We start from the raw sequence: 23,436 nt of genomic DNA, 5'->3' as shown, positions 1-23,436 counted from the left end.
CCAGCGCCAGCAGCGAGGCAGATGCTTGCGAGAAAGGAGGGGGAAAACACATATATATTAACTAGCTTGGACCAACTTAGTAGAAAGAGAGGGATACAATTCCCCGCGTGGGCCTGACCTATTTAACAGACTGTAACGCTAACTATTTTCCATAGCTGACGTTGTCTCTAACTGTTCGTACGTCTCCAGCCGGTCCCACTTCGCTCCGTGTCTTTGCATTGAGCGGTTCTGCTGCGGGTGCTGTTTGTGTGTGTGTTCCTCCGTGCTTCCGTGCTGGTTTCCTACATGCCGTCTAGTGTACGATGGATGTAACTGTTTTGTTTGGGATTTTCTGGGGTTTTTGTTTATTTGTTCATTTTTTTCCTTTTTGTAGGTTTTTAGTATGTTTGTAACCAGGCAGAATGGTGTTATTAAACTGAAACTTGTATCTTCAGTGGATAAATCGCTCAAACTGCTGGCTCTCTCCCTGGTTTCTTTTGTGCTGAGAGTCCATTGCGTGGCGGGGGGCACCGTGGGCTGGGGGTGAGGAGGGTCCTCTGGGCTCGGTGTCACCCCTGCCTGGGAGCCCGGGTGTCCCCGGGTACTCGCTGGTGCCAGAGGGCCCCAACTGAGCCCAGGCTGGACCTACGTGATCCCCCCATCCGGCCTGGGGGCAGAGCTGGGACTGAAGCCTGGAGCCGTAACCACCACAACACGCAGCACCCGCGACCTCCACGGACGAGGAGATGGTTCCCAGCCTCTAAAAACAACAAGTAGTTCCCCGAGCAGCGGCAGCAGCCGAGTTCTCTGTGGCTTTGTCCCCTGTGGCTCCTCCCGTGGCTGATGCTGTGGCTGGATCCTGCAGCAGAGGTTGGGTCCCAGCATGGCTGGGTTGTGTTGCGCGTCCCCTCGGTGGGTCCCTCTGCTCCTTGCTTCCCCGCGTAGGGATGTGTCGGAGACCTCCATCAAATCTGGGAGATGCTGCCAGAGGACCAAGGGACAGAAGGATGGTCGGATACTTGTTGTGGTCCCCTAAGCCTCATTTCCTCGGGATGGAGAGCACCTGCAGCTAGCCAGGAATAGTTTTAATGGGAGAATCCAGGTGCAAGGCCTGAGTTTGCCATGTGGGTAAGGGGCACGGAAGCCAGGAAGTGGCATAGCCACAGCAAGCAAAGCCAGCCACGGCCAAAACACCATGCAGGGAAGGGAACCAAAAGCCCGACCATCCAGAGAGGGCAGCGAGGGCCTGGTTTAGTCCGTCTGCTACGCCTTTTTTGGGAAAATCTTTTGGTGCCGCTGATGAGATTAATAAACCGTCCTTGGAGTCTCCACCACATCCTGTAAATACTTCCAGGCGGAAGCGAATGGTCAGCAGGGCCCGCACGCTGCTATGCTCCAGATGTGAAACCTTGGCTTGGAAACCAGGAGCAAAAGGACCGGCGAGCTCAGGGGAGCTTGCGGTGGGGCCAAGAAGCCCTCAGCCCTTAGCGTGCTGGCCTGAGAGTCCCCCAGGCCAGAGCTGGCTGGAAATCATCAATGTGGGGTTGTTTTCCCGGCAGCTTGGTAAAAAGGGCTGGGAGTTTCTGCAGGGAGTGGGCTGCAAAGAGACCTTTAAATAAATAGTGGGACAAATAGTGTCCTTTCTGCGGAGCGCGTTGGTGGGGATGGTGCCGGGGTATTGCTGGAAGGAGCTGGACTAGAGGTGAGCAGGTCCCAAAGCGCAGTTAGGAGCATGGCTCTGAGTTTGCCCGAATCACCCTAAAATCGCCCCATATTCTGGGCTAAGGGAGTCCTGCAGGGCTGCCCCACGAGGCTGAGCACTCGCATGTTCTCCCTGTGGCAGGGGCCAGCCGCTCCGGCAGAGCCCGGGAGCAGCACCCGCTCCGGCCCTCCTGGCACTGCTGCTGGCCCGGGATCCTCCTGCAGCCCAGGCGCTGCAGGGCCAGAAGTCATTGGAGGTGGATTCTCCTGCCGATTTTCAGGATGTTTCCCTTCTTTTTCCTCCATCCCATCTGCATGGACACGACCCACAGGGGCCCTGCTTTGCCCTGCAGCTGCTCTATGAACCTCCTGCTCCGTTTTACCTGCCGAGGAGCCAGGACCTCTTTTCTCCTCTCTAATCCCCTGGCAGCTCCTTGTTGGGAGCAAAGCCACTCAGGAAGCACGACAGCAGGGAAAAAATAACGCCGAGCAGGGCTGACACTAACCAGGAGCGTGTCCCTTCCTTCCTCATCCCTGTCTCCTCTTCATCTGCACTGGCTGATATGGTTTATCTGAGCTGCGCTGAATGTAAACGCTGTCAGCACGGCCTGAGATTAATTCCCGGGAGTTTGGCAGGCGGGAGATTAAATAACAGTTCTGAGGTGGAGGAAAAGTGCATCTGAAATTGGAAAAGCCTCCGGGTTTGGTTGCAGCCTTTCTTGGAGGCCAGCAGAGCTGTGGGCAGCAGCAGCCTCGCCATCCTCTTCCTCACCTGCTTCCCGCTCCAGCTGGGGACAAATCCTCCGGCCCCCATCTCCCACAGGAGAGAGGACCCAGCCCCGGGACACCGGGATGTGCCAGGCCCATGCAGCCAGGCTGGAGTGAGCCAGGTGCTGGGAAGGACCAAGCTGTCCCCCCGCAGAAGAGACACAGGCCCTTGACCCCAGCCTGACATCCGTGAGTCCCAGAGCTCCCAGGCCTCATCCTGGTCCCTCTCCATCTGGATGCAGCTGATCTGGGGAGTTTCTCCCAGGTTTTGACCATGGGACAAGCACGGGTTCCTCCTCGTGCCCGATCATCACTGGATGAGATTTTGGGAGGTTTCACCAGCCATAACACACTCTGGGAGCTCTTGACATGATCACTGAGCCTTCTCCTTTCCAAACTGGCAAGTATCTTGTTCTTTAAGCAGGACTGCTTAGTGATTTGTTTTAGGGATACGTTTCTACTTAACAGTTTCAAATCATTAACTTGCCTTCTTTATACATCTAAATATATCCAAGCACTGTCCCTCCTTTCTGTTGCTTCCTTGGGAGAGAGAAGAAATGTCCAGACACGAAGGCAAGTAAAGCAGTCGGGGCTGTATTAATAATAAATTACATGATGTTCATGATTTAATGATGTATTTTGTATCTCTCTGTATATAACGAGCATCGGCACACGAGCACCAGCATGGAGAGACCCTCGATACCCCGAGACAACAGTGCTAATAAGTGCCAGGCCTATCCCTAGGGAGCGGGGCCAATGGTACCGATGTCGATCCCTATCGGTAGGCGTGGGATCCACGAGGTCGTGGGATTGCTCATGGGAAGCAGCAGAGACCATCAACCTCGGCCATGCTCAGGCTGGAGCATCGTTTCCCATACATTAGGCAGTGACATCTATAGAAATCGCTGCCTGGCGACACATGCTGGTGCTCTGCACCCAAAAACACCCAAAATGCCACCCCAGGGCATGAAGAGGAACCTTCCGCCCCAAGGCAAAGCAGCGGCTCAGAGCCGGGATGTTCCCAGCCTTGTCCTCTCACCGGCAGGGCTCTACGTGGGAAGAGAAATCCCCGGGGCCGACTGGTTTTCCGGCGGGACCCGCTGGAGGCGGCCGGCAGCTCCCGGCCTCCTGCCCTTTCCTGTCCTGCCAAAGCCCCCAGAGCCCGGCTGAATGTTTCTTCCTTGGGAAAGCAAGATAAACAGGAGGAGCCCCCCCAAGACAGCCTCCCACCAGCCGGGTTTTGATTTCATCTCATTCGGCTTCGTCTCCTGGTGTTTTCCCACTGCAGCTGGGGGGAAGGAAACGGCCACTGGAGCAAAAACACACGTTTCACGGTCACGTCCTGGTCCCGAGGGCCGGAGGGTCCCTGGGCGCTGGGAAGGCCCCATCCTGCAGCTCCCCTGCGTAGTGTGTGGGATGAGCAGGAGCAGCCCGCGCCGCAAGGTCGCTGCACGGAGCGGCCCGGGAGGCAGCGGCGGGAAGGGGTCTGTGCCCCACGCTGAGCCCGGCTGCCCAAAGGGGGTGACCTGGGGACAAGGGGGCTGCAGGATGGCCCTTTCCAGTGTGGGAAGAGCCGCCTCTGGAGATGTCTGCTGCCCACTGCTATCCAGGGGCTCCTCACCCACAGCTCCCTGTTTGGCACGTGCGGCAATGGGGAACCCGACGCGGGTTTTGGGAAGCCAATTCCTGCTGTTTGGGGAGGCTGGGCATGCTCTCCTGATGCGAAAGCAGCTTTTCCCCCATCTCAGATCAGCTCCTCACGTGGGCTTGGCCTGTCCTCTGCCGTCCAGGCTGGGAACAGCAGTGGCTGCATGTGCTGCAAGGTCCTGCATCCATGCCAGAGCGGTCTCCATGAGGTCTCCGTGCTGGAAAACCTTGGGATCTCCTGGCACCTGGTGGTACCGGGTGTTTCCATTTCCCTGAATCACCCCGGGAGAGGAGATGCTGCTATAAGGAACCATGGAGGTGCAAGGCTGGAGCTGCCACCCTCCAAAACGCCTTCAGGGCCGGCTCGTAGCACAGGGCCTCGCAGCCGGGTCCTGCACCCCGCGGCAGCGCCGGCTCCTCTCCCGCTTCCCAGGGCCTCCCTGGCGGGAGGGCGCACGCTGCAGCGCGTCTCCCCGCGCGGCGCTGATGCAACATCATGACGTCGCCGCCTTGGGGTTTTTCGGTCATTTATCGCACTTCCTTATTGCCCAACCGGCAGCTGGGTTTGTGCAGGCGAGAGGCACCGTCCCTGTTTTCCCTTCGCGGGCCTCACACAGGGGACGGACATGGCCCCACCAATCCCAAACGGACTCCTGGGCATCCTCATACCACCTGGACCACGTGAGGACTGGAAGGGCCTCAGGACCAGCAGGTCCTGCTGCTGCGGAAGCGCCAGCAGCAGCAGTCACATGAGGACAGGCCCATCTGTCCCCTCCAAGGACAAGTCCAAGCTGGCAGCTTGGCCCAGCTCTCTGCCCATCCTGACTTGCCGCTCTGCCCGCCGCGGTGTCACCATGTGAGAATGGGCACATCCCCACCTTCCTCCTGTCTCCCTTTGAGTCAGGAGTGGGGCGAAGGCTCCAGAGCGTCAGCTGCGCCCTCCCTCCACCCGCTCCCAAACTTCAAACAAACCGAAAGCACCAGCCACCCCTTTTCCTCCCAGGCCCCAGGCCCAAACCTGCTGCTGATGCTGCATGGTCACGCACAGAGGGACCTGCACTGGCACCGCAACCCGATTCAGGGAAACAACCTCCTGGAAAAGAGCAGGAGGTCATTAGTGCCCGGTGCAACCTTACGTGTGAGCTGAACCCCTTAGCAGACACCAGGGAATCGGGACGAGTCACTCCGGGTGCGACCAGGACCGGCTCTGCAACCGGTCGGCCGGCCGGCCCGGCGTGTCCGCGTGCCGCAGCGGATGCGTCACCCGAACCGGCCCCGCCGCAGGGACGCAGGGGACGAGCGGCCGGGAGGGCCCACGGGTGGCCAGGACGGGGACCCCGCAGCGGGGACAGGCGGCGGCAGCCTCGGAGCTGGCAGTGCCCGCGCCTCGTAGCGCCCGGTCCCGGCGGGGCCCGGTCCCGCTCCCGCTCCCGCTCCCCGCAGGGCCGCTCCTCGCGCCGGGCCCCGCGGGAGGGACCCGACGGGGCGGCCCGGGACGCCCCGCGCCGCGGGGGGACCCGGCGGGCCCCGCCCCCTCGCCGGTCCCGCCCCCCGGCCCGGTGCCGCCCCCGGAACGGCCGCGCCCCCCGGCCCGGGTGGCGGCGGGTCCCGGCGGGAGCGGCGCCTCGAGGTGAGCGGGCGGCGGGGGGGGGGGTCCCGCCGGTGCCCCCGCGCCGCCCCCGGCCCCGGCCCCGGCCCCGGCCCCGGCCCCGGCCCCTCCGCGTGGCCGCCTGGCCCTTCCCGCCGCGGCGGCTCCCGGCGCCGCCTCCTCGCGGGGCGGCCGGCGCGGCCCGTGTCCCTCGTGGGGAGCCGCGCGGGGGCCGCGGGTGGCGCCTGGCCCCGCTCCGGCCCGGCCGCTGCCTGCGCTTCCCGGCGCGCCGGGGAGCCCCCTGCTCCCGAGAGGCCCTTTCCCGGGAAGGGGAAGCTGGAAGCGAGCGCTGCCGCAGGAGGAAGTGGCCGACGCGTCCCCAGCGCCGTCGCCCTTCCCGCCGCCAGCCCGGGCGCTCGCTCCGGCGGGTCCCATCTCCCCGCTGTCCCGTCGTGATGCTCCACGGGTGGCTTCTGCCTCCCCCTTCCTGGAAGTTTTCCAGGAGACAGCCCCTTTGGTCCCGGCATCGGGCTGAGCAGGGATTTGCCGGGTGCCCTGTGACAGGCAAGGCTGGGACCCCAGCGTGTCCCCCGCGAGCGCGGCAGGACGGAGCGCCCGCGTACCCTGTCCTCCCAAACGTGGCCAAAGTGTGGCCGTGGCGGAGCCGCTCTGCGGTGAGAGGCCGTTGGGCACCGGCACGTGCTCACAACGCACTTTGAGATGCGCTCCCATGTGCCATAGGGCAACTGCCTTCCCCTCTTTCCAGCGGAAAATTCCTCCCCGGCATCAGGGGGAGGAGGTGAGAAATTCAGGTTGTGTTTGTTCGTGTTCCTGGGCTGCAATGAGCTGACAGGCGAGCACGTGGCCTGCCCCTGCGCGCGGTTTCTTTGTCCTTGCTATCACATTTAATGCTTGAAATGAGCCCGAAAGCCCCCAAATCCCTCTTTATTCCCTCCTACGGGTAGGTTGTCTTGGAGAGCAGCCCTGTTGTCCCAGGGTCAAAAACACCAAAACAGGGAGAGCGTCACCCTCGTGCTCCGAGGGCCTCGGCATGAAACAGGAGTGAATTATTGCAGATCCAAACGTAATTACTCCTAAATCCATACGAGCCTGCAAGCGACGGGCTCATAAACCCTTCTCTTATTGAAAAGCTTTTTATCTAATGACCGCTGGTCCCCCCTGTCCTGCCGGGCCAGGAGGCATCTGGTAACATGATGACTCCACAGCGCCGGAGATGGGAGCAGTCCCTTTTAATTAGGCGAATCCGGGAGTTATGGCCTTTTGGGAGTGTTTACAGGGCTCTGGGTTACGGTCCGTTCCCGGCCTTTGAGTGAGTGTTGAAAGCTGTGCTGTTTATTGCAAGTGTAAAAGAAACCTTGGCTTTCTTACCCGTTTTTTCACTTAATTGATGTTTTTTATTGATTTACTTATTCTATTTGCTTTTGTTTTAAAGGCAGTTGGCTGCTTGTTACTCTCTCAATGAGGCATTTGGGGTGCGGGATTGGAGAGCAGTGATCGAGTTGGATTTGGGCAAGGTCCCGCTGCCCAGCGGCATCCTCTGCTCCCAAGATCTTCCTGCCATCCCGGCTGGCTCCGGGATGGGCCTGCAGGGAGGTGGGAGCCTTGGGGGCCCTCCACGGCCTCCCGGTAAAAGCCCTGTGCTGGGATGGCGCGCGGTGCCCGTCTCGCTCGTCGGGGTTTTCTGCCAACGGGTTTTGCGTTAGCTGGTCTCTGCGCAGGGCCTTCCCCTTTCTCCTCCAATAATGTAAATCTGGAGGAATTGTGAGCCTTAGATAAAGTTCCTAGAAGCTTCTTGGGGAAGGGAACAGTCCCGTCCGGCTCCTCTCCGGAGAGGGAAACACCCTGGCGCTGTCTCTGCTGCTGTTAGATATAGGAAGCTCCTATAGTGAGCAGGGAAGGGAGGACGGCGCATCCTACTAGACATCAGAGAATCAGCCCCTGCCTTTCCGTGGGCTCTGGAGAGGGCAGCAGGGCCCTGTGCTGGTCCCTCGGGCCCTGGCGGGAGCAGAGCTGCAGGCGTGACGGGGTAGGTAGCAGAACGCCGGGGTGTGCGAGGTGAGCGGGGCTGGCCACGGCGGTGCCGTGCCTCGGTTTCCCCGTCCGCGAAACCGGCCGCTCGTCCCGCGCGCAGCCTGGCCGCGTGGCTCCCCGCGGGCTCCGTGGGGGCCGTGGCGGCGCCCCGGGTGCTCCTGTGCTGCACGTCCTGCCGCCGGATGCTGCCGGGGGAAGTCGCAGCCGGAGTTGCGCAAAGCCGGAGCAGCGGCAGTGCCTGTCACCAGCCTCCCGCCCCGGAGCCGGCCCATCTCCCGGCGCCGCTCCGGGATCACCCGCTGTGATCCGGCACCGGCCGCCTGTCCGGGGGCCCTTGTGCCGCCTCTGCCCCAAGGAACAGGGGGATCTGGAGCAAGGACGTGGTGATGCTCCGGCGCTCGCTGACTCAGCGGCTGGCAGCTGGCCGCCCTCCCCGTGCGTGGCCGGTGCTTTGTGCTGGGCTCAGGCACAGTTATCCCTGCAGCTCCAGGCTGCGGGAATGCCGGCGCTGGGGAAGGCTGCGGGATGGGGACGAACCCGGCGGGATGGTGGCAAGGGTGGTAGGACCCACGTTCCCGGTGCTGGAGGCCTCGGGATGCAGCCGCATCCCAGCCGTGCTCCCCAGCGCTTCCAGGCACCCTTCCCATCGCCGCCTGCAAGCAGAGGGACTCGCTGAGAGCCAGCGGGATGGCAGGGATCCAGGGACAACAGTTCCTTTGTGTGCAAAAGGCCCTCCCGTGGGAAAGGGCTGCAAGGAGAGGGCTGTGATGGTGATGGGCTTCACCAGCAGTTTCCTCCTCTCCCTCTAGCAAAGGTGGCAAAATGGAGAGGAGAGGGAGCTACCGGAGGTGCTGTCACCTCCAGAGACCTTGGACCTGGGACACGGCCACCCGGGCCTGGGACAGGCCAAGTTGCGTTTGCCGGGAGATGCCATCTCGCCCGCTGGGCTCCAGCGTGCCACAGATCCTCCTTCCCCATCTTTTCTCCCCAAAGCAGCACGTGATCCTGGAGAACCTGTGACAGGGAAGCGGGGCGGTCGCGAGGAACCTGGGACGAGCCGGTCCCTGCCCTCGCTTCCTCCAGCCGAGGTCGGTCAGATGTCCGGCGCCGGCGCGGGGACAGCCCCGCCGCCACTTTATCAGCAGCACCCAGCGTTTTTGCAGGTTTTTATCTCGGCTCCGGGAGGTTTTGCTTCCTCCCAGGGCGTGCCAAGCGCTCTGAACTCGTGGGGTGAGCGAACCGCCCCGCAGTTGCCTCATGTCCTGCTTGCCTTAAAGGGGAAAAAATGAGGCGACTGTCCTAATTCTAGGAGGAGATCTGGTGAGTTGAGCATCTCGGCTGGCTGGAAATGCTGGGAACCCATTGGCTCCTCCTGCTCCTTCTCCAAGTAAGTTGGGTTTTCTGGCTCTTGCGTTGACCACTTGAAGTGCCCCAAGCAGCCGCCGCGCGGGAGATGCGGATTAAACCCCCAAAGTGAGGGAGCAAGCATGCGCATCCATGGGAATTCTGCAGCTGGAGCGTGGCTGCCCCTTAAGGCAAAGGGATCAGGAGATGAAGGGGCTGCGCCAGCAGCTTAAAATACCCCATGTGAACCCACCTTTTCCCCCACTCGGACCCAGAGTGAAACTAGGTGAGTTTTGTGTTGCTGCTTATTAGCCAAGTCGCCTCTCGCCAGCCGCGCTGATGCTGCATCTCCATCCATGCCTCCATCTCCCGCCGGATGAGTGGTTTTCCATGCTGGCAGGGGGATTTCCATGCGGCTCCCCTCGAGGCAGAGCCAGCGTCGCTCCATGTCCACCGGCTGCTGCGAGATTCGCCCATGGCCGATGCTTTCCGGGTTGCCAAGGGGGTTTTATCCATTTCTCTGGCTTGGCTGCCTTGATCCCGTCTCCAGATTGGGCGTTAATGATTGACCGCAAAGGCTTTGGGCACAGAGCTCCTCACGCAGGCTGCCCGCAGCTTCACCCAATTCCTCCACAATTTCCTGGTCCAGAGGTTTCCTACCCCGGACTCTTTTCTGCAGTGTTGCCTCAAAGTGTGTTTTGTCTTCGAGAACAGCCAAATATTCCAACCACGGCAAATAAAGGCGGCTGGAGAGCAAGGAGGCTGCAGACACGTGGCTGGAACCCATCCGTGTACCTGGCTGCAAGGTCAGGCTGGGCTGGTGCTCCCTAGGGATCCCCTTGAGACAGGTCCCCATGGGAATGAGGAACCGGCTTTGAGCTTTGCAAGGAGATAGGGGGACAAAAATGACCGTATTTAACTTTTTTTTTTTTGCCCTCTTTCCTCAGAAAGTTATTTCCTTTTTCTTCTTTTCTCTCCCTTTAACAGCTTCTCATTTCCCCAGCTGTTTGCCTTGGGCTGCTGTTGTGAGATCTGAAACTTGAGCCTGGAAAACACTGAGCTCCTCTGAGCAGAGGAGGAATAGCTGGGGCGAGGACGTGGTCCGTGGGCCTGGCCACCCTTTCCCAGGGGAATCCCTCTCGGAGGAGCCAGCAGGGCTTCAGCGGGAGGTTAATCAGTCACTCCAGCCGAGCTGTCGGGTTGGTAGTAGCCGAGAGCACCTTTTAGGGAGGCTGCTGGCGCTGATGGATGCCTTTAAGGTGCTTGTTAATCATTGATGAGCGGCGCTGTTAGCGCGGCCTGCGCCTAATGGAAAGCCAAGCCCTCTGCGCTGGCTCCAGGGCTGTTTGACGCCCCATCGCCCCATGGGGACCTGGTGGCGTGTTCCAGCAGCGAGAGCGTCACCTCGTGCGTCGCGCCGAGGGGCAGGGCTCGCCCGCCCGGGGATGCCTCTGTCGGCCCCGCTGCACGTGGGTGTTTCGCATGGGCGGCTGCCCGGGCACTGGCTCGGCACGGCGCCTCTCACTTCCCTTTTCTGGAGCGCTGGGAGCCAGATGTGGCCCCAGCACTGGCACCGGAGCCATCTGGGGAAGGGGGGTGACCTGGGTTCACAATGGTCTCAGCAAAGGGACCGGCGGTTCCGTGTGCCGGGCTCATGGGGGGACACAGGTCCTGGCTCCCGCACCCAGCGATGGTGAAGGCAGCCCACGGCACCAAGACGGTCCTGACGCTGGCTCCAGTGCTGGGCGCCGGCTGTGCCCGGTTTGGGTGCGAGTGCCAGACATGTGCGAGACTCAAAACCGTGTTGCCACCCCCGTCCTCGGGATATTTTCCAGGGTGAAAATACCCCAGGGTTTCCTGCGTTTCGCTTGCAGGGCTCGCAGCGGGGATGTGGCCCCTTGGGGTGCCCGAGGGGATTTCAGCAGCGCGGAGGCCTTCGCCCTGCCCTCCTCCTCCTCCTGCCCGGATGCCAAACCCCACGTTAATGGGCAGAGCCGTGCAAACCCACGCAGCGGAGCTGCGCGGCGTGACCGGCCGCGCCGGTGCCCGCGCGGCCGCTCGCGTCAGCGGCAGGACACTGCTCCCCCGGGAGCCGTGGCGCCCGGCCCAGAGCGGCTCCGCTCACCCTCCGGGGACCAGGGCAGCCGGCAGGAGCGGCGCGGGGCTGTGCCTGGAAGCGCTAAGGGCCTTGCCGGGCACTGGGCATGTGCCGGGAGCCGGGCCAGGCCTCCGGGCGCGGCAGGTGCCTTTTCCAGATGAGATGAGAATCCGGGAGAGCCCGGAGCCTCCTGCTTGTCCCGGGGCCGGCCCGCCGTGTCCCCGACCTGGGCTCTCCGCAGCCGCTGGCATCTCTAGTTGAGCTGCTAAAGAGCAAAACAAGCAGCATCTGCACCTCGGCAGAGGGGTGGGAAGTTTTGCCAGGGTTGGCCGGCCTGGCTGGCAGCCTCCCAGGCCTGAAGCCGTTAAACAGCTCGGCGGGCGCCGCTTTCCCTCCGGCTCCTCCGTGCGGCTCCTCCGCCCGGCCGAGCGTGCGCTGGCCCCGCACCACGGGGACGGAGGGTGCAGGCCACGCGCCGGCGGGACACGTGCTGACACGGGCCGCTGTCCCCTCAGGCAGCCCTGTCCCCAACCCTGGGGAGGCTCCTGCGTGGGGCTCTTCCCCCCGCCCCGAGAGATGCTGCAGCCGAATCCCGCGTCTCCTCCCCGTCAGCCCTGACCTGGTTTCTCACGCGTGGTTTGAAGCACCGACGTCTTCCTCTTCCCCCTGGCAGGCTCGGCGGGAGGCGCTCAGCCATGCTCCGGCGCTGCCGCGCGTGACGCTCACGGGGCGAGGAAGAGGACGGCAAGCGGCCGCGACGGGCCGCGCGGGAGCCCCGCCACCCTTATGAGGTAGGGACGGGCATCCCGGGCTGCTGCGGGGGCTGCGCAGGGCGCCGAGGCGGTGGCAGTGCGTGGTGTCCCCCCCAGCGTGGCGCCCGCTCCTAACGGTGTCTGCGGTGGTGGCTGCTGTGCGCCTTCCTCCCCAGGCCTCTCGGTTGGCCCGTTTGCCCGGAGCCCTCGTGGAGGCCGTGGAGCAGCAGGACTGTGCAGAGCTGTCACGGCCAGTGCAGCGCTGGGCTCAGCCACCCGCTCCCGGCGCCGCGGCTGCCCTCTAGTGCTTGCCGGGCCTGGCAGCGGGAGGGTGCTGGGGACACTGGGCCAGGAGGGGACACTGGCCGTTAAGCCGCCGTGGCAGCCGGTGGCACCGCTCGCTGCACTCAGCTTAGGCCAGGTGCTGGTGGGTGGTCCTGGGGACGTCCCTTGCTTCCCCAGGGTATCCCAGCCTTGGCCGTGTCCCACGCAAGGTCCCGCGGAGTCCCCTCTCACATGTCCCCTCTGCGGCTTGATGCAGGAGCTCCCTACTTGGGGGGTCCCACGAGCCCAAAGGCAGGATGTGGCCCCGCCGGGAGCGCTAAGCTGGCCCTCCCTGATGGCCCTTGTGCTGCACCCGAGTTTGCCGGCCCCAAATCTGCCCATTTGGCTATTTTATCTTGGCCTGATGCCACCAGGGACCCACTCAGGCTGTGCGGGTGACACGGGCAGGGACCCCCCTGCCCCGTGGCTTTGGCTGCTCATCTGCCCTCCCACTCCCACCCGGTGTCTGGGTCGCGCCGGATCCGCTCGCGTCCCCGCAGCCCGGCCGGCCCCGAGCGCCACCGGGCGAACGTCAGCGCCGCGATGGCCGGCAGTGCCAACCTCGGGGCTCCCGTCGCGCCGCGGGGAGCGCGAGGCGGGCGGCATTGCTGAGGCCGGCACCAGTAAACACGCACGGGTAGTCGGTACCGCCTTAATGTAGGGCCCCTTACTGGGCTGGTACCAGGGAGCGTTGGAGGTCACCAAAGCCACCCCATGGTGCATCCTTGGAGGGGTGGCTGGGAGAGATGGTGCCTCTGAGGGACCGGGGCGCTCTCTGTGCCGGGTGGTTGGAGGGAGCCTCCTTTCCTCCGCCGAGGGCTGGCGGTGGCTCCAGCCCCTCAGCGCGGGAGGGAAACCTGGCACCAAGTTCATTGGCGCTCACCCCGTGGGTCTGACACCCCGTGGGTCTGACACCCCCCAGGGGATGCTCAGGGCAGGTTTGACTATGGGTGATGCGATGACACCCTTGCCCTGTCCCGCTGGGCTCTGGTGGGTGCTCTACTGAGGTGCTTGGTGCACTTTGGGATGGATCTGGGCCCTTTCCAACCTGTGCTCCAGAGACACCATTGGGGTGAAGCTCCTTTCCTGGAGCCATGTGTCGGTCTGGAAAGCGTTTTCCTATTCCTCAGGGCTGGTGATGCTGAGAGCAAGACGTGGCTCCGATTGATTGTGTGATCTTAAATGGCCGAGTAAGGGAGCTCTCCCCGTCTCCTGCTGAGGCTTGGCCTCTCCCACGCGCGAGCTTGGTCTCGTAGGACCTGCTAGCTTTAACCCTGCTTGAAGTGTCTCTTTCTTGGGATATTTAGATGAAGCATCCAGGACTTGTACCTGGAAAGAGAATGGAGCCGAGAGGTGAAATGCTGCCAAACAGAGCACAAAGTGGTGGTGGCCGTGGTCCTCCCATGGAGTGATTAGAGGAAGCGCTTAAAGCACTTCCCTGCCTCCTGGGGTCCCCCCAGCACAAAGCCCCATTAACGGTTAATGCTTCTGCCGATGCCTTCCGGCTCGGATCCGCTTACCCTGCAGAGGGAGGGGATGCGGGGAGGCCGTGGAGCGGGCGTTACGGCCGTTCCCCGCTCGCCTGCGCGCCGACCCCGCGTCCCCCTGCCTCGCAGCCTGCCCGTCATCGCCCGCCCGAGATGTCGGCCGGCGACAAGAACGGAGGCGGCCGCGCCAGCAGCAGCCGCCTGCAGAGCAAGAAGCCCCCCAACCTCTCCATTGTCATCCCGCCTCGGGAGGCGGAGGAGGACGGCGGCCGCAAGGAGGTGAGCAGGGTCTCCGGCAGCGGTTTGCTGGGACCTATCTGTTTGTGGTGGATTTGGGAGCCTTCTCTAAGGCATGGGGTGAGAAGTGACATCTCCCATCTCTTGGGACATGCATGTCTCGGGCCTTGATGCTCTCCTGGCTGTAGCAGTGGTTGAAACTAGCTCAGGTTCAGCACAGTGCTGCTGACAAGTGAGGGGAAGGAGCTGGTCATTGCCGCAGGGGAACGATCCTTCCTTGGTGCAGAAAATCCTGTTTCCTTCCATCCCATGCTGGACTTGGGAGCAGCAGGAGCGTGAATTCCCCAGTTATGTGTCCTGTTTTCCAGCCCTCACAAGTCCCCATCTACCGAAAGAGCAAGAGCCTGCAGGAGGCCAGGCCGAAGAGAGATGACAGCTCCTCGGAGAAACGTCCCGGCTTCCGACGACAGACCTCCCTGTCCCAGAGCATCCGCAAGTGAGGGCTCGGGAAGGCTGGTCGTGACCGGCCTGGGATGGCACGGGGTCATGGAAGCACTAGCAGTGGTAGGGTGGCAGGTGGGATCCCCACGCTCCAGTCTGGGTCTTCTGACTCCAGATGCCAACAAGAGATCTCAGCGTGAGGAGACTCAGTGCTCGAAAGGAAAAGCCTAGGAGAGGTCAGCATGGCTCTGTTTTGACCTACTGTTTTCTGCCTAGGAATCATCCCACAGCAGAAGAATTAGTTGTTTGGTACTGACTTGAATGGTTGTTTTATAGATCCCAAAGAATTTCTCACTGTTGTTTGTGCAGGACAAAACGCCTTGAGCAGTGCTCCTGCTGCAGCGCAGAGCTGATACGCTGCTATCTCCTCTGAGCTGGTATCTCCTGCACCACCAAACCTCAGTGTTAGCTCTCCAGAGAGAGCTGAGCACCATCAATCCCTCCATGAAACCCTTTCTCTTTCTCAAGACCCGTAACCAGGCCAAAACTGTGCTGGGCTAAGCCAAGACACCCAAACACAACTCAGCTGCTTGAGAGGGGGACGTGAGACAGCACATGGGCAGCAGTGCCAGGCTCGGGACATGGGCCGTGCGGTGGGGAGCCCAGCCGGGTGGCGATGGTGACCGTCCCCTTCCTTCGCGCAGGGGCACCGCGCAGTGGTTTGGCATCAGCAGCGACTGGGAAGGCAAGCGGCAGCAGTGGCAGCGCAAGAGCCTGCAGCACTGCAGCATGAGGTACGGCAGGCTCAAGGCTGCCTACCGCGACATGGAGCTGCCCAGCCAGGAGGTGCCCTCCTTCCAGGGCACCGAGTCGCCAAAACCAGCCAAGCTGCCCAAGGTAGAGCTCGGGGCGCGGGGTTGAGCTCCTGGCGCGGAGCTTTTCTCTCCGAGCATCAAGAGGCCTCTCCCTCTCCGCAGATCGTGGATCCGCTGGCCAGGGGCCGTCCCTTCCGGCACGCTGAAGAGACCGATCGTCCCCACACGCCCCACCACGTCCTGCCGCCCCTGACTCCCGGCGTCGCCTCCTTGGCCTCCTTCAACAGCGCCCGCTCCGGCTACAGCCGCCTGCCCCGCCGCAAGCGGGAGTCTGTCGCGCACATGAGCTACAAGGCGGCCGCCGCGCTGCTCCGCGTGAGTCGTGGGCAGCGCCGTTTCCTGCTGCCTGTCACAATCTGTTTTTCAGTTCTGTCCCTCCTCTGTCGTCTTTTTCTTGTCTTTCTGCTCCACACAAAGATCACAGCCTCCGGTGCGGGTTTCAGCGGGGAGGATGTTTTTAACCCAAGCTCAGCTCAAAAAAGAGAAGTTTTGGTGGAAGCGTGACCACCAAAGTGGAACTACCTTGCACGACATCCCTAGAAAAACCAGCTTTCGGGTTGCACAGCAGACGGGTCTGGCAAGGTTTCTCTGGAGGCTTTCTAGCCCTTGGAGAGATCTGGGCAAGGCAGGGACTGAAAAGGGAATCCCAAGTTCACTAACTAACGTGGTTGTGATCCCACCGCCTTTGGCTCTTGAGCTAAAGGTGGTGTCTCCCCACTGCTCCTGCTAGCTGGGCTGCCTCGTGCAAGGGGATACGACGGTGGGTTGATATTTAGTGCTCACTGACACGGCTTTGGGGAGGAATGCTCCAAGAAACCCTCAGCGTTGCCAAAACTGGGGGCTTCTTGTTTCTTATCCTTATTTGCTTCCCCTGCAAAAGGGCCGCTCTGTGCTGGAGCCGCTGGCTCCGAAGCAGAAGAGCAACAAGAGGAGCTTTGTGTACCCCAGCTTCCTGGACGAGGACATGGTGGACGCTGCCGATACCCTGGACTCGTCCTTCTTCAGTAAGGCAAGCGCAGTTCCCCGCTGGCCGCCGGAGAGGGGAGGGGACCGTGCGCGTGGCGCCAGCCCGGCTGCTGGGACCAGGCCACGGGGTGCTCCTACACGCTGACCCCTTGAAGGTCTGCGAGGGGGCTGAGGGCAATCAGGGCTTTCATTGGGGCAATGACACGTCCCCACCCATGGGAGCTTTGCCATCCCACGCTCCTGTCCCCTCATCAGTAGGGTGTCATCAGGAGAAAGCGGCTGTCTATGTGAGGCCTTTCTGTGCCATCAGAGATGGTCCAAGGCTGTAACAAGCACTTGGAGCCTGCTGGAGCTGGAGAGATGAGGTGCTCATACCTACACGACCCAATGCAGAGCGGTCAGTCGCTTACCTGCAATGGCAGTGAGAGGCGTTTGAGCTGCAGGCAGGTCGTGCTGTGTTTTGGACCCCGCAATGGGGAGTTGGTGGGGCGTAAGTGGGGATTATCCTCCGCGGCCGGGAGGGGCCTGGCCGTGCACTTCACCAGTCAGGAGGTTCCTCGGCCATCGCCCAGGAGCTTCTGTGCTCCCTGCAGATGGACGTGCACGACGAGACGTACTCCATGCCCGATGATGTCTTCGAGTCGCCACCTCTCTCGGCCACGTATTTACGCATGCACCCGGTGGGGGAGGACGTCAGGGTGTCCCCGGAGGTGGAGCAGCCAGCTCTGTGAGTGCCATCTCCTGGCTGTGTGTTGTCCCCAGCCCTGTCTGCACACATCCCCACCACTGCACTCCCCATCCCCATGGAGTGGGGTCACTCCATGCCGTGTCCCCATCTCCCCTGGTCCTGGGGCGCTTCGGCATCTTCTACCACACTCCTGTGAGGATGAATCCTACAGATACCCTGGGATAAGGGCTAGGGGTATCCTCTGGGCTGTCTCAGCCCTGAGCTGAGGCTATGGGGTTGCACACAGGATATTTCTTGCCTGGCCGCTTGGGGCAGCCTCAGTGGGTTTCTCCTCTCCTTGCAGAAGGGAAGGTGCCCGGCTCACCGCGGCCTCGGAGTGCCCCGCGCCCCGGAGAGGCAGGCGCATCGCTTCCAAAGTGAAGCACTTCGCCTTCGACCGCAAGAAGCGCTACTACGGGCTGGGGGTGGTGGGGAAGTGGCTGAACAGGACGTACCGCCGGAGCCTGAGCAGCATCGTGCAGACCCAGCTGGAGAGCACCGACAGCCACCGGTGAGCGGGACCGGCGGGACAGGTGTGCGGGCTGGGGGGACCTGCACAGGAGCCAGCCCCCGTCCTCAGGGCTCTGGAATGGGCCAGACAGGCCCATCTCCCCTTCGGAGATCAGGACAGGCTGCTTCCCTGCTGGCTGGGTGTACGTCACCACGGTCAGTCACCGTGTGTCCTCATGGCTGCTCTGTCTGGATGGCCACTGTCCCCATGCCTGGCTGCCTCGCTACACCCAGCCGTCCTTGGGCTGCTCCGGCCTTGGTGACCCCAGGCTCCTTCCTCCACAGGCCGTATTTCACCTACTGGATCACCTTCGTCCACATCCTCATCACTTTGCTGGTCATCGGCACGTACGGCATCGCCCCCATCGGTTTCACCCAGCACGTGACAACACAGTTAGTAAGTTTAAGAACTGCCTGGTGGCGTGTCCAGCTGCAAAGGACAAGCCTGGCACCCTGGGAGGGTGGTATTACCCCAAAGGAGGGATGATCCTGCTAAGATGCTCCCAGAACTGGTCCCCAGGGTGTCTGCTCGGAGCCTGGCAAGCCGCATCCCGCGCTAGGCTCACTCCCGCTGCGCATCCCGCATCTCCCGCTCCATGTGAGCTGGCTGTGCCGCTCTGCCTTTGCTCGGCAGGTGCTGAGGAACAAAGGTGTCTACGAAAGCGTCAAGTACATCCAGCAGGAAAACTTCTGGATTGGGCCCAGCTCGGTAAGGGGGGTGAGAGGCTGCCACGCCGAGGCTCCGTCCTCAGCCCGCTGCCGCTTTCCCTTCCTAGAGCTGAGGGTGGGAGCTTGCCGCGGTCCCCTGGGTGCTCCTTTTTCCTCTCCTCCCAGAGGAGAGCTCTGGGCCTGGTTACTCTGCAGTTTCCCTCGTCCCTACCTGCTGCCGTGGGACTCTGGCACCCCAGTCTCTCTGGGCACTTGCTCCTCGGTTCCAAGCTGAGCTGGGTGGCAGCTCTTGGGAAGGGAGCCCAGGGAGTGGGCTCCTTGGGAAGTGCCAGGGAACTGAGGTGGGCAACAGACCTTCTCCATGCACGGAGAGATCCCCTGCCATTGTGCTGCCTTCCCAGATCGACCTGATCCACCTGGGGGCCAAGTTCTCCCCCTGCATCCGGAAGGACCGGCAGGTGGAGCGGCTCATCCAACGCGAGAGGGACCGGGAGCGCGACTCCGGCTGCTGTGTCCAGAACGACAACTCGGGCTGCATCCAGACGCTGCCGCGGGACTGCTCGGTGCGGGCGGCGCGTGCTCCTCCGCTGCGCGCGCCGGCTACTGGGGAACTCACTGGGCTTTCTGGAGGAAGGGAGAAACGATCTCAACCCAGTGCAGATCGGGAGTGCAAGTGGGTGTGTGATGCGTGGAGGGGACAGCAGCACGGTCACTGCTCACACCTCAAGTCTCTTCATCCCTGCAGGAGACGCTGGCCACGTTCATCAAGTGGCCGGGTACTAACGCCCCGGTGATGGGCTCCGGCAAGAAGCGGACGTCGGGGGCCGTGTGCCACCAGGACCCCAGGTAGGGAGGAGCTCGGGGAAAGAGGCCGCGGTGCCCAGGGCGGAGCGTGTGTGCAAGATGTCACTTGGGGCTGAGTTTCTAGCTCAGGTGCCTTGAATCCGACTGCCCAAGGAGCTGACTGTGCAAGTGACTAGCAGCCCTTGCACACTGTAGGACAGGGATGAGGAAGGGGGATTTAGCAGGGAGTGGGATTGGACTGGGGGAAAGGATGAGTTGGGGACACCCTATTGACACCCCACATCCCCCTCCTCCTCCCAGGACGTGCGAGGAGCCAGCATCAAACCCACCCCACGTGTGGCCGGATGATATCACCAAGTGGCCGGTAAGAGCCTGCAGCAGCTGCAGACCCTGCTTGCCCTGGGGCTTGTGAGGTCCCCATGTGGTGGCACCTCGGCAGCCTTGGAGGTGGCAGGAGGGCGGTCCAGGGCTGGGAAGTGGCCGCAATTCGGTCCCTCACCCTCACAGCTCGTCCCCCTCCTGCCTGCAGATTTGCACCTACGAGACCAAAACCAACCACACGGGCTTCGCGCACATGGACTGCCAGATCAAGGGCAGGCCCTGCTGCATCGGCACCAAGGGCAGGTGAGACGAAACCACGCGGGGACCGAGCCCAGGGCAGGCCCCGCTGCCTCCCTGTGCCGGGGAGAGAGGGAGGCCGGGGAGCCTCGGCCGAGCGCCGGCCGCGGGAGGAGGCGGGAAGGGCTGCGCCGGAGGGGACGCTCCGCGGCGGGAGCGGGGAGCCCTGCCGGGAGTGAGTCCCTGCCTGCCCGCCAGCTGCGAGATCACCACGCGGGAGTACTGCGAGTTCATGCACGGCTACTTCCACGAGGAGGCGACGCTCTGCTCGCAGGTGAGCGGGGCCGCTGCGCGGGAGCCCGACGCGGGGGCTCGGGGCTCGCGGCGCGTTGCCGTGTCAGAGAGGTGTCCAGCCCGGGATCCCCCCTGGGGCAGGTGCTGCGATCGGTGCCAGGGGGAACGATGCAAAGCCACGAGCTTTCCTGTCACAGGCAGGAAAACAACCTTCCAGGGGCTGCTGGGGATACTGCTGGGGCTGAGCTCCTGCAGTCCCCGAACCCGCGTCTGCCTTTCCAGGTGCACTGCCTGGATGAAGTCTGCGGCCTCCTGCCCTTCCTCAACCCGGAGGTCCCCGACCAGTTCTACCGCCTCTGGCTGTCACTGTTCCTGCACGCAGGGTGAGCGACGGCTCCGTGTTCCCCAGTCTGCTCCTCTACAACTCAGCACCCTGAACCGGAGATAACTCCATGTCCAGGGGGCTCTCTGTGAGCTCTTAAACCACGGTCCCTTGTGGGTTGGATGAGAAAAGGGGAGAAACACCCCAAACATGCATGATACCACGTGAATGTGCTGTCTCCAGAGGGCATCTTGTAGGATATCTGGTCTTGAGCCCTGGGCCAGTGGGTGGGAGCACTGGAGAGGGCTCTGGTAGGGCCAGGGGATCTCACCCAGGGCCTCTCCCTGCAGGGTCATCCACTGCCTGGTGTCGGTCACCTTCCAGATGACGGTGCTGAGGGACCTGGAGAAGCTGGCGGGCTGGCACCGCATCTCCATCATTTTCATCCTCAGCGGCATCACGGGCAATCTGGCCAGCGCCATCTTCCTGCCCTACAGAGCAGAGGTGAGGGCACCGCGCCGGGCCGGGGGCGCCTCGCTGCCCTACGCACCGGCCCTGCAAAGTCCTCCCGAGGCTCCTAGCGCGTCTGCCTGGGCAGGGCAGGTTGTGCCTGGGCAGCAGGGCGCCAGCACCTGCTCCGCTGCCCACGGCGGCCGGGAGGTCCGTGCCCACGTGCACGGTCGGCACCTGCCGCCCGGTCACGCGCCGCCACGTGCCGCCGTGCGTGCGGCCGCCTCGGGCGGGCAGATGGCTAATCTGCTGACAGCAAAGCCTGCCGGGCTCTAAAGGAGATCCCGTGGAGCGCCCTAATCCGCCCGGGGGTGCGCGGGGCCACGGCAAGGCCGCCTCGCTGCCCGCTCTGCAGATTGCCGAGCATCGCCCGCGGCTCGGCAGCTGGGCTGCGCCTCGCAAGGGGAAGAGGTGGTCCCGGGAGGGGTGGGGACCGGGATGAGGCACGTGGGGACCCAGCGTGTGGCCATCGCCACCCTTCCTGCCCTGACGCCCTCTCCCTTGCAGGTGGGCCCGGCCGGCTCACAGTTCGGCTTGCTGGCCTGCCTCTTCGTCGAGCTCTTCCAGAGCTGGCAGGTCCTGGAGAAGCCATGGAAAGCCTTCCTCAACCTCTTCGGGATCGTCCTCTTCCTCTTCGTGTGCGGCCTCCTGCCGTGGATCGACAACATCGCCCACCTCTTCGGCTTCCTCAGCGGCCTCCTGCTGTCCTTCGCCTTCCTGCCCTACATCACCTTCGGCACCATGGACAAGTACCGCAAACGGGCCATGATCATTGTGTCGCTGCTGGTCTTCGTGGGGCTCTTCGCCTCGCTCGTGATCTGGCTGTACGTCTACCCCGTGAACTGGCGCTGGATCGAGTATCTCACCTGCCTGCCCTTCACCAGCAAGTTCTGCGAGAAGTACGAGCTGGAGCAGGTGCTGCACTGAGCCCCACGAGGAGCCGAGGCCGCGGCGGGGCACGCGGAGGGAGCGGCGTCACCGCTCGAGCGGGGCAGGTCGGGTTCAGCGTGTGCTCGGGGGCAGAGCGGGTCGTGCTCTAGGAGTGCCCGCGCAGCAAGGCGGGTGCCACGTCCTGTGCTCCTGCACTCTCCTGGCTCCTGCACGTGCCAGGATGTGGGAAGAGCAGGGCCGGAGCACCCCTGGTTTGCGCTGCCCCGCGGCCGCGGCCGCCCCGTGCCTCTGGAAAGCCATATCTGCCCACGCGGGAGGGACCCAGCCCCACAGGAGCTGTCAGGCTTCGGGGCGTCCTGCTCCCCACGGCCGAGCCCAGGCCCGGCAGCCTCCGGCCCTCGCCTGGGAAGCCCTGCAGTGCCTCCGTGCCGGAGCGGCCGGCTCTTGGCGCTGTCCCTCTCCCCTCCGTCCCTGCTGCTCGTCCCCAGGCCCTGGCAGCTCCGCGGGGGCTGCCTCATGCTGTGAACACAACCCCCTCTCCGCAGGGGCGCTCGCTGTTGTACGCGGCTCTCGGCAACGCTCACGGGGGCTTCCCAAGTGCGAGCCCAGGGCTGCCGTGCGGATTCCCGCCAGCATCCCTGGCTTTGGCTCCCCGGCTCCTCCGCCGTGGCTCCGAGCTGCTCAGAGCCGAGGTTCATGGTATTTTTTTCAGTCCCACTCTGCTGTTTCCACGAGGCCTCCAAAGGAAGCCTTTCCTCGAAGCGGGTTCTTCACTGGATAGCGAGTCAGGAATTTGGGTGGAGGTGGCTTCTTTTTCCCTTCTTCCAGTGGAGATGCCTTTGCTAGGGTGGAGAAGCAACCCTTGCCAGGAAGGACGTGCCGATGGTTTCGCTGGGCTCCTGCTGCAGCCCAAGGAGAGGCAGGACACGGCCGAGCGCCGCCTGCCCTCAGACCCCTCGGGAAGCCTTTGGCATCCCCACTTTTCACTGCTGCCTGAGTGTTATCTCTGTCCTCTCTTCAAAAGGTGGGGCAGGGACATAGGGAACCTTTCACCTGTCAAATGATCCTGGAGGAAGCAAGGAGCACCTGCTGCGGGGGCGCCTCGGGATGCCCCCAGGCTCTCCTTTGGCTCCTGCTGCACCCAAAGCCTCTCCTCTGTCCTCCCGCCAGCCGGGGCACAAAGCCCAGGTGGCTCCTCTGTGCCACGCTGGGGCTGCTCTGTGTCTGCCCCGAGTGGGTCTCTCCAGGGTTAGGAGGTGGAAGGTGCAGGCCACCCGGTGGGAGCTGGGCTCCGTGTTCAAGGGCTGCTGGCTCGGTCCCTGTCCCTGCTCAGCCATCCTTGGCCCCGGGGCTCTCCGGGCTGGCTGAGGAGCCCCCCAAACCACCCGCTGGCCAGTTTTCCCCTCGCCCTCTTCCTCTGGTGCTGCTGCAGCCAAAGACAGGCAAGACTTCACCTCATTTGTCTCTTTTTTGATACTTTTTTAAAAAGCTGTGTTTTTTCCCTTAATAAATTTCTACCTGTATTTAAGGAGACGCATGAGACCAGTTGTCCCACTGGGGGCTCAGAGGCCAGGGGCAGAAGGAGCAAGGGGGAGATGGGGCTGCTTGAGGGGGGTTGCTCTGTCCCTGCTGCCCTGCTCAGCGCCGTGGAGAAACACAGAGTCCGCTTAGAAAACACCACAGCCACCTCTTTATTTGGTGCTTCACAGGAGCCAAGGCGGGCGCAGCGGCTTTCCGGGGGAGGACACGTGTCTGGGGGCCATGTAGGGCTGGGGGTGACCACGAGAGCCCCCTCGCCTGGGTCTTGTTCCCTCCAGGGGCTCCTGACGGTGCTGGAGTGGCGCTGGGCGAATCTCCTGGGCAAAAGGCAGCCGGTCCCGCGGGGAGCCAGC

At 63.0% G+C, this 23,436-nt stretch overlaps 1 protein-coding gene across 1 annotated transcript; it reads left to right on the top strand.

The window, feature by feature from the left end:
- Positions 1–13,888: 13,888 nt before the first annotated feature.
- RHBDF2 (rhomboid 5 homolog 2) lies at positions 13,889–21,601 on the top strand. The gene is made up of 17 exons (XM_088523416.1): positions 13,889–14,019; positions 14,346–14,473; positions 15,123–15,315; positions 15,396–15,608; positions 16,174–16,302; positions 16,853–16,986; positions 17,291–17,497; positions 17,782–17,893; positions 18,131–18,205; positions 18,567–18,728; positions 18,911–19,011; positions 19,270–19,333; positions 19,499–19,593; positions 19,786–19,861; positions 20,104–20,204; positions 20,494–20,647; positions 21,161–21,601. Exons 1-17 carry the CDS (start codon positions 13,894–13,896, stop codon positions 21,578–21,580), a joined length of 2,490 nt encoding a protein of 829 aa, XP_088379542.1. The 5' UTR covers positions 13,889–13,893; the 3' UTR covers positions 21,581–21,601.
- Positions 21,602–23,436: the final 1,835 nt, after the last annotated feature.

This window comes from Tinamus guttatus, unplaced genomic scaffold, assembly GCF_059628265.1.
Source record: "Tinamus guttatus ecotype Peru unplaced genomic scaffold, ASM5962826v1 Tinamus_guttatus_pri_ptg000188l, whole genome shotgun sequence".
Taxonomy (NCBI): Eukaryota; Metazoa; Chordata; class Aves; order Tinamiformes; family Tinamidae; genus Tinamus; species Tinamus guttatus.
This window is presented reverse-complemented; position numbering and strand designations above follow the sequence as displayed.

Excerpts from the sequence above, each read along its gene's own strand:
- RHBDF2 (XM_088523416.1), top strand. The coding sequence starts at position 13,894 with ATGTCGGCCGGCGACAAGAACGGAGGCGGCCGCGCCAGCAGCAGCCGC. Across the intron at positions 19,012-19,269 it reads GTGTGCCACCAGGACCCCAG|GACGTGCGAGGAGCCAGCAT; the intron begins GTAGGGAGGAGC and ends TCCTCCTCCCAG. Across the intron at positions 20,205-20,493 it reads TCACTGTTCCTGCACGCAGG|GGTCATCCACTGCCTGGTGT; the intron begins GTGAGCGACGGC and ends CTCTCCCTGCAG.